Source organism: Saccoglossus kowalevskii, chromosome 3, assembly GCF_978046115.1.
Source record: "Saccoglossus kowalevskii chromosome 3, keSacKowa6.1, whole genome shotgun sequence".
Taxonomy (NCBI): Eukaryota; Metazoa; Hemichordata; class Enteropneusta; family Harrimaniidae; genus Saccoglossus; species Saccoglossus kowalevskii.
This window is the reverse complement of record NC_140643.1, coordinates 23,811,378-23,824,533: the sequence shown is the minus strand read 5'-3', so window position 1 is coordinate 23,824,533 and position 13,156 is coordinate 23,811,378. Positions and strand designations below refer to the sequence as shown.

At 37.2% G+C, this 13,156-nt stretch overlaps 1 protein-coding gene across 1 annotated transcript; it reads left to right on the top strand.

The window, feature by feature from the left end:
• The first annotated feature begins 2,824 nt into the window (after positions 1–2,824).
• Positions 2,825–9,932, top strand: LOC100376517 (uncharacterized). The gene is made up of 3 exons (XM_002734602.4): positions 2,825–3,002; positions 7,565–7,714; positions 8,924–9,932. The coding sequence occupies exons 2-3, from the start codon at positions 7,597–7,599 to the stop codon at positions 9,271–9,273; spliced, it is 468 nt and encodes a 155-aa protein (XP_002734648.1). The 5' UTR covers positions 2,825–3,002; positions 7,565–7,596; the 3' UTR covers positions 9,274–9,932.
• Positions 9,933–13,156: the final 3,224 nt, after the last annotated feature.

Here is a 13,156-nt window from a genome sequence, read left to right as displayed (position 1 = left end):
CCATATTTTGTTTTTGAAAATTATAATCGAGATATGAAAATTTATGTCCATTTGGTTCAAAATTAGCAAAGTATATTTTGGAAACATATAGCAAAAACGTTAACATAATATTCAGTTCAACCGTTATATAACAACACCAATTAAGTAAAGAATGTGGCATATAATACTTGCTAATATAATATTTCTTTTACCTATATTGCGCTTTTTACACGTGCGCATGATAGAAGAATAAAATAATTAATTACAAAAGCAGAAAATAGTCAAATAACATCACATAAGTGACATTAAATCAAGAATTGTCGAACATGGAAAGCTTTCCTGAACACACGGTTAAGAAAGATGCAACTACATTAAACTCAGTAGAGTTAATAGAGAAGTATTAAATAGTGAAGTTATGGTAATAAAGGTTTCTAAATACCGCTGAAGAACATTTGCTGGATTTCCCTGAGGTGAAACTGTAATAACTGACTGTGATCAATGTGAATTGTTTAGCTAAGATAAGCAATGATGGACAAAATGTTCCCATGCGTGAAATCAGTAGATTTCAAATGTATCAGGAAACACACTCCATTCTTTACGTAAATAATTACTACTTCCATTATCGTAAGCGGGAAGCAAAGCAGCGCTGTGACGTATATGCGCGATGATGATGATGATGATGATGATGATGATGGTGGTGTCCGTGGTATTTGCTATCAACATGATAATGTTAAATGTTCATCTTTCTCTGTAGGCTGCTAGTGAAAACGTTAAATATTCTTTCTATCTTTTGTTTATTTGTATATCTGGGGTTTCGATATTCAAATGTAGTCGTAGCATACGAATCAACATGTTTGGAAGAGTCTGTAAGAGTTGTAAATATTTGATAAAATTTAAATAAAAATAATTACAAATGAAGTTTCCATATTTGAGTGTTAAAGTAAAAGAGGACACAGAACACCAAGGACCAAAAAAACCCATATATTTCAAATGTGTGCAGTCCAATTGTCTTGACATCACTGACTATGACAGTAGAGAGTGACAATAAATATGTTTGATAATATTATGTTTAAAATGGGTTACTTGAAATGAGTAATAAGTATTGTCATTTGACGTACAGCTAGGAGAAAGGATGATGTATTTATTATTGTGTGTTTTATCATCACTATTGATTACAAAGATGAAGACTGATTCAGAAATCTTGTCATCTTTTTTTTAAATAACTTAATAATAAAAAAATATAAGTGGCAATGGTTATTTTCTTTAGAAATATTTGTGTTTCATAGGTTAATTCTGAATCAAAAACACGTGTCTAATCTATAAAACAAAACGTCTGTCGTTAATAATAAATGATTAAAAAGGTTTAAGTTTAATTGCAAACCTTCTAAATATAGCCCGCCTTTATTCTGTCCAGTTCAGAATCCGTATCTAATAGTATTATAGCACACACTGCCTTCGATGATCAATTCCATTTGAAACCAACGTTAAACTTACCAATGCCTCGATAGAATCTGATATAAACCGTTGTTATGAAAGACTCAATATTACCACATTAACCTCGTCGTTTAATGGTGTCTTGATTAAAATGATGCGGTAGATGAAATTGGATGAATTAGATGTTAAGCTACATCGATACTTTCAATGTTTTCAATGGGGTTTACGTCTAAAGGATGATTACACATTGCACTGCCTAGACGTAATGATGTTGCCGTGTCAGGTTTTAGTGTAGCATACTACAAAATAATAGTTTAGTTAATGAGATCGTTTTTTTGTTCTGTGTCACTGATTACACCCCAGACACACGTAGGCTATTGCTATACTTGTTATTGTGAAACAGACGTATCATACTGTATTTGAAAACGTTTACACATGTTTGTTCGTTCGTGCTTCTAACACGGAATTTGTGATTGTAGTATTGTGGCTACTTTCCAAGGTTTAACGGCAATGCAATTTATGATGTATTCACAGCTTTGACGCGATTGTCGCTAATTGTGTTCAAACCTGCCGCAGTGAGTTATTTAGCTACATACGTGTGGCTATAGTCAGTTATTAGGTGAGGAATACCGTACGTGAATAGGTCTCGTTAGAAATTTGTTAGTTCAGAGGTTGATGAAATAGGCGAGAAATGTATCTGCTTCACAGATGTGTTTTCTTAATCTCCTTTTTGTTGTTTTCCTGGCGCTTCTCATTACTATTAATTGACTATTAATATAGCGACATCGGCTCGCATGTAGTTGGTGCGATTCCCGGAATTCACGCGTACTTAGTCCACCCCATTTCCTCTCCAAAAACAACGTTAAATTAACGCATTGGCATAAGCATCCAATATACAACCAAATTAAATGGATTCGGCGCCGCGTATCTTAAATACGCTCTGAATCCTTAATTTTCCCCTTCATCAATCTTTTTCAACATTCGCGTTTATTTGCTCCCGGGACGTGTTCTCGAGGAGAAGGAAAACCTACTCGAAATCCCAGCAAATCTGAGCCATGTCGTAAAAGACGGCATAACATCTAAATCATGAATGAACTACGATGGTCTGAGTTTGAAGATGGGTGAAGCCTTGCGTCGAAACAGTCGCCGTGTTTCATTATACAGCTCATTGGCTTGATAGGTTCGCGATGCTGTTTAAATGATAATTGTAGCTATTTCGAATCTGGCATACGATTCTATTGATCCTCCCCAGTGACTGTATTTCGCTGTGCACATTTCCTATTGGTTATTTAAATAAAAATATCTATTAGGGCGGGCGGTTATGACATAGGAGAAAATAAATACATAGAATTCAGCCAAACAGGGGGCGTTCTCTCATATATATAAATATGTGCACAGCTTCACTACGTACGACAGTGCGACGGAACACTGGGAACAGAAGCTTGCTATATGGTGTGCGCGTCCCCTTCTGATAGATCACATATATACAAACTCGACGTTGTGCCGTTCTTTCAAGTTTGAGTCGATAAACGAGGGCTTTGTTTTGTGTGCCAGCGTCTTTGAGGGGGAAACGTTGTAGCTGACGACTGGTAAGTAAAGATTGATATATTGACACCCGTAACTAGAGAGGTGCAGATTTGTTTTTTGGTTTTTTTTTGTGTGTTTTTTTTACAAGCGTTTGTTTGTTCGGGATTTTATGATGAAACTTGTACCATATTCGTTCTTTGAGCGTTGTATGATATTAGCAATAACCGTATCGCAGCGTTTTGTAGTTGGGGTTTAGATTCCGCGTGTGTGCCGATTCTATTTAATTAACCGCAAGTTATATATTGTGCATGCTTTCCTTCATATCAACCGCGTCCCATAATGATATTAATGCGCGCAGTCACATCAAGAGAAATAACACGCGAGAGAAGAGAGAAAGAGGAAAGGAGAGATCGCTCACACTCGATTCCTTTATTCGGCATATTGCACGACGGTTCTTCAATTATAAAGATACAGACCCTAGAGATATGGGGATTGCTATTGACTTGTAGATTTAAGGGATGAGGATTGCGTTACTAATACACACTATAAAATATTTAAAAAAGTACAGATTGGTTTCTAATAATCATGCGAAGTGACTAATGGTGACATTTGTCTTACAAATAACGCGCAGAAATTTAAAAACTCATTTACCTTGAGTTTTCTATACTTCGTATTTCACACAGCTTTCGATAATGACGATATTTTCACACAATTATCAATTGTAGCGATAATTAAAATAAATATCTAGAAAATAATCTGAAACGAATAGGACATGAATGACTCGATGAAACGTCGATTAATATGTGAGCAGACTGGTGAAGCGTGATACTTCCCTGATTTCATTTCACTAGAGTAGGTTCCAATTTACGGCATTATAGAATCCTTGCGCCATAGTTGATATGTTGCGTGAATAAAATTGCGCGCCGACAACTTTGGGTACGAGTGGTACAATTAAAAGATCTCGCACCGACAAGCATAATGTGTTTTTATTTGTTCGCATGATAAAGTTGATTAAACTCAGAGTCAAAAAGGAATGGCATGTATTGAAATACTACAAGATTGACCACTTGTTATATTTTAATTAGTTTCATTTGTAATTATTAATATGGCTATATCGTGCGTGTTAATAACAAGGTTTCATTATGGGGCAGTAATTAACATTTATGGAAACCGAACATGGGTTAATTGATTATCCGTTCTGCACTAGGCAATAAGTTTGGCGCCAGTCTTGCTAGTCAGGGAGAAACTATACTTGGTATTTAATGATTATGCTCGGCTAAAAAAAAAACAACGTTATTTCTGAACAAAAACAGCGTCAAGAAACTGCTCTTTCTCGTATTTACTAATTAGCAGTGTGTTCGTTTCTGACATGTTTATAGATGCCATTAATAAGTTGTCGATAATGTGGACAAAATTAGAAATGTCAACACCATCGAAGCAATGCATCACGCTATTAAGCACTAAAACGTTTGGCCTCGAGTATTTCGCAGCCTCTACGGGAAACCGCTCGCAATCTATCCTGTTGATAATTCATCACAGTGGTCAGTCGGCGTTCCCCAATTTGTTTACAGAATGTGCAACTCTCAACTTGGACGTTGTTTTAAATAGTTAAAGCCTCGTCGACTTACACTTTCCATACGTCCGCTGAATACGGAATTGGTACACTCACACCAGTCACGATGCCATAAGTTTCGAGTCTAATCTCTTACTGAGTACTGTGAACGTTTTAACGGTTAAATTATTATATGCCTGTGGACGCTTCGTATGTGTCTTTTTTTCGTTGATTTAATGTATACAATCACTAGAGGCGAGTATATGATCATGGCAACTTTCATGATTCATCGACATTTAAAACGCATCCGGTTCAATAATTCGGGCTTTTTTGGCGTCAGTACTTATACTTGTCAACAAGTTGTTTTCATTGTGATACAGGCATTTTTTTTTCACTGGCCTCCCGGTCGCGGCTGTTAACAAGGAAAGATAATTACTCTAGTCAAACAAACAAGCACACCGAGGGTAACATTGCATACATTACACATGATCATCAATAAAGTCAATTCCAGGTTTTCATTTCCGGTAATTATTGCGATGATTCGACCATAATGGATGGGGCAGACTGCGTAGCCGTATTACGGTGGCCTCATACTGGTCACGATAGTAGGAGTCGTGACATTCATGCTAGAAAATGTATAGAAATCGTAAAAAAGATATTAGTAGAAAATGCCATGATCAAACAGCCGAAGTATCGGTTGGTGTGCTGATCACACCGAGAACCTAGGTGAAACGAACAATCGTATGGAAATATGAAACGTTGTATTATAGCACGTAGCTTGCCGCTGCAAATGCTTTACAATTTGTTTTTTAATAATAAACCCTTAAATGTAATGTTAATCACACGTGCACAAAATACTAGATTATACTAACTTGGGTATCAGTTTCTTCGGGTAGTAGGATTTTCCAAGCCGTCACAACGTTAAACCATCGAGGCAATAGAAATGCAGATCTTATATGGCTTCATCAGGATCATATTGAACACACGATGCTCCTCGAACTATATGTCTGATTACTGTTATTCAACTCGTCAATGATCTCTGCCCAAATTCGCAATTTTCTTCCACTAATGGTTTGAATTCGTCTTTCAGCGTCAATCGCTATGAAAAGTAATTACCGCGAATACGTAACAATGGTTCGTTTTTAAGGAACATTCGGAGAGAGAAATTTTAACTTGTTTTTTTTTTTTTGCGTCGCCAAGCTGGGTGATACGTGCATACATCTTCACTGTCTGACTGCAACAGTTATGTATATGGTGCGTGGTCACGTGACCTGTTAATCAACTAATCAACGTGTAATTGACAAATGGCATACAAGTCATTTGTATTGTGAACATTTCTTTATTAATCTATTCATGTATTTACGTCGCCAATAATCGCGCAGTCGCTTAAAATGTTACGTTGTTCAGCGCGCGTTTGAAAGTCAATTTAAAAAAAGGCGCGGGCGGTGAGTGTGGCGCCATGTCGCGTCACGTCAAAGTCAAAGATATTTCCGTAAATGAGATGGGTGTGGGATTTTTTTTTAGGAAATTTATAGATTGAAAAATGCAACAAATGTCAGATAGCTAAATGATTATCTAATTTGATTTTCCCATTAAATTGAAGACGCCCCGGTGAGAAATAAAACAAAATCGTAGATTTGTTTTTGTTTGAATACCTTCAGGACCATGGCTAAGAAAATCTGGAAATCCAATTCAAAAAAACGTAATTGTCTATTTGCTATATATGTGAACTCACTGTGATAACACTGCCCTTCGCGTAACAGCTGCGGCTTCGTGAAGAGATACATTTAACATTCTTAACAATAATCCGCGTTAATTCCACTGTTAGTAAATGTTAGGAATAATCAGTTACAAATAAAAAAAAAAACTGGCTATGATTTTAATTACACAACAAAAATTAATAATTCCCGCCAAACGTGTGACGATGTATGTGAACGATTCAATGTAATCAGCGATGCATTAGTCCACTAATGACTTAGAATCTGCCATTTGTTCATTTGTAAGCCTCTTTAAGTTAATATCGCATTTTGATTTCCCCGAGAAGAAGCCGTACACGCAGGCCAGCGAATGTGGATTGTTTCATTATATGGCAGGGGGTGAACGTGTCATGCGTTAAAATAGGGTGAAGCAGAACTGATACCTTCGATCTCACATATAACGACAGAATGATTTTTTCAATTTCTTTATTCAAAACGGCAAATGTACTAATTACATGGTTCAGCATTATGGGAATTCGGATTGTCAAACGCGTGTGTTGACCCTTAAATAACAGGGTCGGAATGTATCCTGCAGCTCCAGCGTCAAGAGAAATAAGTAGTTCTAATTTCTCCAATTTTCGTGTTTGATAATATTGTCTAAACTTATCAATTCGTTCAAATTATGCCGAGCTCTACATTGTGGTCATTACCGTCATTCCATCCATGTCGATACACCCTGTCAGTCAAGCCATCTCACGCTCCGGCGCGTACAGATCGAGTTAGTCGATCACGAAATCAACTGAATTTGGCGATGCAGTGCGTAAAAGGTACACTAAAGACAGATGTAGAGTACGCACGTGGGCCCACGTCTATCCAGTTACCTGTTTATTTCACTACAAAAATGTAGTACGAGCAACATTTTGGGATCTTCCTCCCTGATGGGAAACTCTCACCAGTTGCGAATGTTTCAATTGCAATCCTTATATCCAATCCTGTATAGCCTTAATACTAGTTGTATGTCATAGGAAAGCCCGCTCAGAGTGGTTTACCGAAGTATATAGTACTTTAAAGGCAAAGTAATTAAATCGGCACTTTAGTCAAAACAACTACTATAGACGCGTGGATCAGATTTCGGTGAAATTTGTTGGGGTGAGGCTTAAACTTGACATTTTCTCAGTAATTAAATTGTCTGAGAAGGACGAAATAGCGCTTTATGGGGCGGTGCTGTACGTCGAGATCTCGACATAAGATGAGAATACATATCATGTTCATGCAAAGGTAGCACGTATATGTGACCAGCAAATCCTATGTAAATGAGATAATAATAATAATGTATATTTCAGTATATTTAGTCAACTTTATTTACTCATTGCAGGTAAAAAGAACATAGAAGAAATAACGCCGAACATGGGGCGCTGTAGTTACAAATATGGAACGTGTCTTTTTGTGATCGTATTTGTTTGGTCTTGCTTTCTAGCAAGTGCCCAGGAACAAGAAGCTTACAAAGATTTAAACTATCTACCAGGTAACTTTGGCAACTTTTACTGCGTTATGTGTTTTTAACAGAATCCACGCCGACTAATATATGGAAATAGGGCTATTAAGATTCGACAGATACGATAAAGATACTAGTCCATTATCTCTAAAATGAATGATGGGTTAATCGAAGAATCGGGTTTTAATATCGATTACCATAGTAACGCGATGTTGACCCAAATACTTATTTAGACTCGCCAGATACAATCGGAATGAATAAACATTTTCTCCCGTCTCTTACGTGTTTTGCTTTATTGCCTACACTGCGATAACTGTAGGCTATCCACCCTTTAACATATAAACCGTGTATTCCAGTATCTCGCATTAGCAATTAAAACCGAACCTCTTCATTCGTTTGGAATGCCCTTCTTAAATTACATCGCCAATAGTGATTACTTCGGTTGACTAAATGTGAAACATCGTCCCATGATCATGAATAAAATGTCATCGATCGTTCTGGGCTCCTAGTCGAAAATGTTCGATTTCGCGCGACGGAAATAAATCAATTTCCTTCTTGACAGAAGTCAAAATTGCCCAAGTCTCGGAATTTAAATAACTAAAGGTATAGTTGGGAGTGATTTTAATCTTTGATATACCGGAATTAACCTACATGTCATTCGTACATTCCCTGCTCGTGAAAACGTTTAGATTTGATCAAGCACATTTATATATAATCCAGTTTCATTTATTTATTTTTTCAATTGAAACTTTTCGAATGGGATAATTGTCAACGGGCGTGATTCATCTCCTTCGGACTTGTTTTTCCAATCCTGAATCACAGCGGGTTTCTACTTTTAATTCAATTCATTTTCTTCTCTATACTTTTTTTCGAAATTAAAACAAAGTCGGGTTTCTGTTATAGAGCTTACCGAATAGGTTTATATAAATCCGATAAAACGACGTATTGGGTTTCCGCTGATTAAAAGGAACAGTGAAACGGTCGCAGTAGCCCAATTGACCTCCCCTTTGCGAAATACTAGTAGACGAAATTGAGAGTCGTATCTGCAAAAAAGAAACTCCGTCAAACCAATAAAATATCATGCTAAATATGCTTCATTATCATGTTTTCTTTTTTGACTATCAATCATTTCAATCATGACAGTGCTGATGTTTGAATTATCATAAAAACAGTTATTGATACTATTTAATTCACGTTTTTTATAACACTTTTGTACCTATTTGTTTTTCACAACTGTAGGCGTTTACGAAAAACCTGAAGGAGAGGTAATAGAAGAGCCGGCAGAGAAAAGGCAATTTCTAAGTAACGGCTATCCAGGAAAAAGACAGTTCCTCAGTGCTGGTTACGGGTTTGCTGGAAAACGTGACCCTGAGCCCCAGTTCATCAGTGGCAAACGAGAGGCTGCCGGACAGTTTGTATCGGGAAAGCGGGAACCACAATATATCTCCGGGAAGAGAGCGGCGCAATACATATCGGGGAAGCGAAACCCGCAGTACATATCCGGCAAACGAGACCCACAGTTCATCAGTGGCAAGAAAGACTCCCAATTTTACTCCGGCAAGAGGGACCCCCAGTACATCAGCGGCTAAGCATAACAATTGTAATTTACACGCAACATGGCGAAACTTAATTTACGAACTGTTTAATCAAATCTCTCAATATACAGACATATATTATAATGTACAACGAAATACGGACACCGAGTATTTGCGACGAAACGCACGGCATAGTGCAATGAGATTGACAATGAGAGATTTATGTTCGTATTCAAGTTTGATGTTAATACTGTAACGATTTTTATTTACCCATTTACCGCACCTTATGAGAATACACACACCCCTAGCACTGCATATAGAGTTGTGAGAAACCTTTGTAATTAGTCCGGATTTTATAACCGATATATTTACTGCAATTCGAATTCCGTTGTTTTCTCAGTTCATTTCATTGATTTATATATATATATATATATATTCTTGAAAAATGGTGGGTATAAAAAATCATCAAAAACTCCAACACACGGCACATTTAAATATACATAGTAGCATTAGTGTCAATGCACCAATTCACTGCTTTATAAAGAATTTTGTTTCCGTGATTTTAATCTCATAATATTTACCTCACCTTCCAATCCCACCCATCCCTTCACCAAAAAATACATGCACTAAGCTGATATCATTATTCCAATTTCCCGTGGCTTAATTTCTTTCAAATGTATACGAATTTGGAATAAATCGTGGATTTTATTGTCCGAATCTGTCCGTTTTAAAGCCAGGGGCGAGCTTGGGTGGTAGCAACGCGGCGTGCGGATCGTGTCGCATGCAATCAAGGTTTCCGAATTTCCCTGGCATTCAATATGAAATTACCTGAGTCGGATTTAAAAAGATGGATCACCTTACAATCGGAGTATTCTCATTTTAATAAAATCATACCTCTATAGCCTTTTAGAAGGAACCAAAGAAATTCTCTTCTTGCGATTAATATTTAGTATTTCATTAGCGCATTCTTATAGATTGGTAAGTAGGGTAGATGATGAAGGCATATGCACGGATAATAACATGTAATTGGATAGGGTATGATAGGGTATATAACAAAACAAAACCATTAATCACTCGTTCTGGGAAATACCACCATGTGCGTACACATATTTCCTGAATATAGAATTTGGTTTGACATCCAGTATAACCAAAACGCAAGTGATAAACAAGCAAGCGCTCACGGATCTGTGTAATTTAAGGTCAGAATGTGGAACCATAGCTCTTATTTATCTATATTAAAATCTGTCTTCCAATATTGAAGAGTATTATGTACTGAATGCACGATCCGAATATTAACTGGTCATCGCGGCGCCTTGTCTGGCCTCTGATATCCCACGTTTTTCGTTATTGATGTGAGCGCTGGAGACTGACAGGGGTTGGTTGATTAAACGGATTGAATCATAGGCAAAGAAAAGGGAACAAACTCCCAGCTCCGTCGGTCGTAACATAGTTACTACTTATGTTTTCCCTCACATGGTAATCCAAGAGTTTTGAGAAAAAAGATAAAAGAAACAGTGCCGACAATCTTATTGAGAGCACTTAGTCAACGAAACATGTATTTCAGCATTTCTCGTTTTTTCAAGAGAAAAAAAAATGAAAAACCCCGGAAGCGATGTTATTTATCCTCCACTTGCCCGTTGGCCGTATACGTCTCTGGTGGTTCTTGTAAACCGCTCAATATTCTGTTTTATTAAATAAAAGGTTTCACATGCGATCCACATACATAATAAAAGTAAAGCAAAATCAACGTGAATGGCGACCTTTCCCGACCAGAATTCAAGTTCGTTAAAAGTAAAAGTCAAGATCAATACAAACCGTGTCTCAAATTTTAAACACGGTTGTAATGACGTGACACTAACCTCATTTGCATATACATATCTTCGTATTACTATAACCTTCGTCATTAATTAATTAGCTTCAAATTGTGAGAACTACAAGTGTTGACAAATATGGTTAATAAGTTTTTCTTCCATTTATTTCTGGTCACATCATTCAGAAAAAGTCTTGCTTATTCCCTTTAAAACTCAGGTCGAAAGGACCATTTATGGGTTTCTGGGTCACGTGGTATTTCTGCCAGAATACGTCACAATTAACCGCCATTTTGTCGTCCTTGTTCTTAGTTGGTTGTTACGAAACAACTAAAATTTAACTCGCGCGTCGTGCACGAACTTCGAACGATTCTGTAGTGTTACCGATGTCATCGTACAACACCCGAAACCCGACTATTCGTACTCGACCGTCAATATTAGAAAATATTTTGTCTCTGGCTCCACGGATATACGTGCAACAAGAGAGGCTTCGTATTACCTGCGGTGAAGACCATCAATATCCATCAACTGTCAACTATAATTGTTTTTGCTTTGTCGTTGTTGTCAAGAAACCCATCTCGCATTAGACGGAGAATTGATTTTGATTTGACAGTACAGCGCGGCACTGAAACGCTCACTCAATGTCACGGCATGGCAGACAGCGACGCGTTACCGTTCACGTGGACTGACTTAGGGGGTCATATACTTTGTTTTGATTTTTGTACCCGTACAAAATAATAAATTAAAGTTTCGACCATCACTGCGCAATATTTCCAATTGTTAAAGCGGGGGAGTCGTCACCTGCGCATGCGTCAGATGGCCATAGCGTGTCATTGTTTACAAACAAGCGTCTACCTTGAGCTTTTGTGTTGTTAGCGTGTGTGACTTGAGACTAAATTCCCGCGCGTGCGCAGGTGACGACCCTCACGCTTTAACCATTTCCTTTGAAAATGAACATAAACAATTTGGAACCAACAGATGAAATATATCACCTGTCTCCTGTCTATTTAAATTAATGTTATGAGATGTCAGAAAGGTCATTCCCGGGACCCCTAATGATATTTTCATTCATCATAATTAATCTATGTTTCTTCTAGATCCATTATTATTAATTAGGGTTAACATTTCAACTACTATATTATATCCATTGTCATATCGACAATGACGGACATTGTGGTACTCCGATGTCAGCTGACACTGAACTTGTTGTATGACTCGATAGAAAAAAAAATACAGTGAAATTAATAATTAATTAAATGTTAATTATGCGAACAATGGATATTTGCAATTTTAGTTAACAAAGACAGCTGATGTGCATGTTTCGAAGTATGAAACCCGGGAACCCATTTTCAAGAGGTGATTAACGGTTAAACATCTATTGTTGATGCGTGTTTTTTTCTATTGAATTTTAAATACTTTATGCCAGAAAAAAAAACAAAACAAAAAAACACACATTTTTAAAGCAAAATTCAATGAGGCCAGGGTTTAAATATCCGTTATGAAACCCACCAGACATAACTACATATTTTCACCTCTGCCTGATTCTCGTGGAGTCCGCTTGGCAGGTTAGAATTAGATGGAATGAGCGAGACCAGAAACGATTGTCACCAGGCGAATAGGTCTCACAGTTCACATTCTTTCTGTCAGCACTTTCCCAGCGGAACAATATTTAAACATTTTTTTGGCAGTGAGGTCACATTGGCTTACCGGGTAATCGGTTAACCTAAACTGTCGCGCGTGTGTCACCCTCTGTCGGTGAAAATGAACTATTTTGCAGACCGGTGTCGGTAGAGGGCGAAAGTAAGCAACGTACCAATCTGATTAAAATCTGATGTAGTGCACGGGCTTTAATTATTTTGGCTATAAACTTGTTTTAATTTTATTTTGTATTACTTTTGTTATTAATGTCCTTTTATTTTATTATTTTACTTTGATTTTGATTTTATTTAATTCCGCCCTACCTACATCTGATCCGACGCCTATGTAAGTCCCGTTCAAATCTCGCGTAAGTAACAGCCAATCACAGTCCCCCTTTTATACAGGCTGTCGGTTGCTTACTTTTCAGTGTATACGGGCAATCTTTCTGTACATTTATATGTTGCCCACTTGAATAAACCATTAATAGAAAA

Excerpts from the sequence above, each read along its gene's own strand:
- LOC100376517 (XM_002734602.4), top strand. The coding sequence starts at position 7,597 with ATGGGGCGCTGTAGTTACAAATATGGAACGTGTCTTTTTGTGATCGTA. Across the intron at positions 7,715-8,923 it reads AGATTTAAACTATCTACCAG|GCGTTTACGAAAAACCTGAA; the intron begins GTAACTTTGGCA and ends TCACAACTGTAG.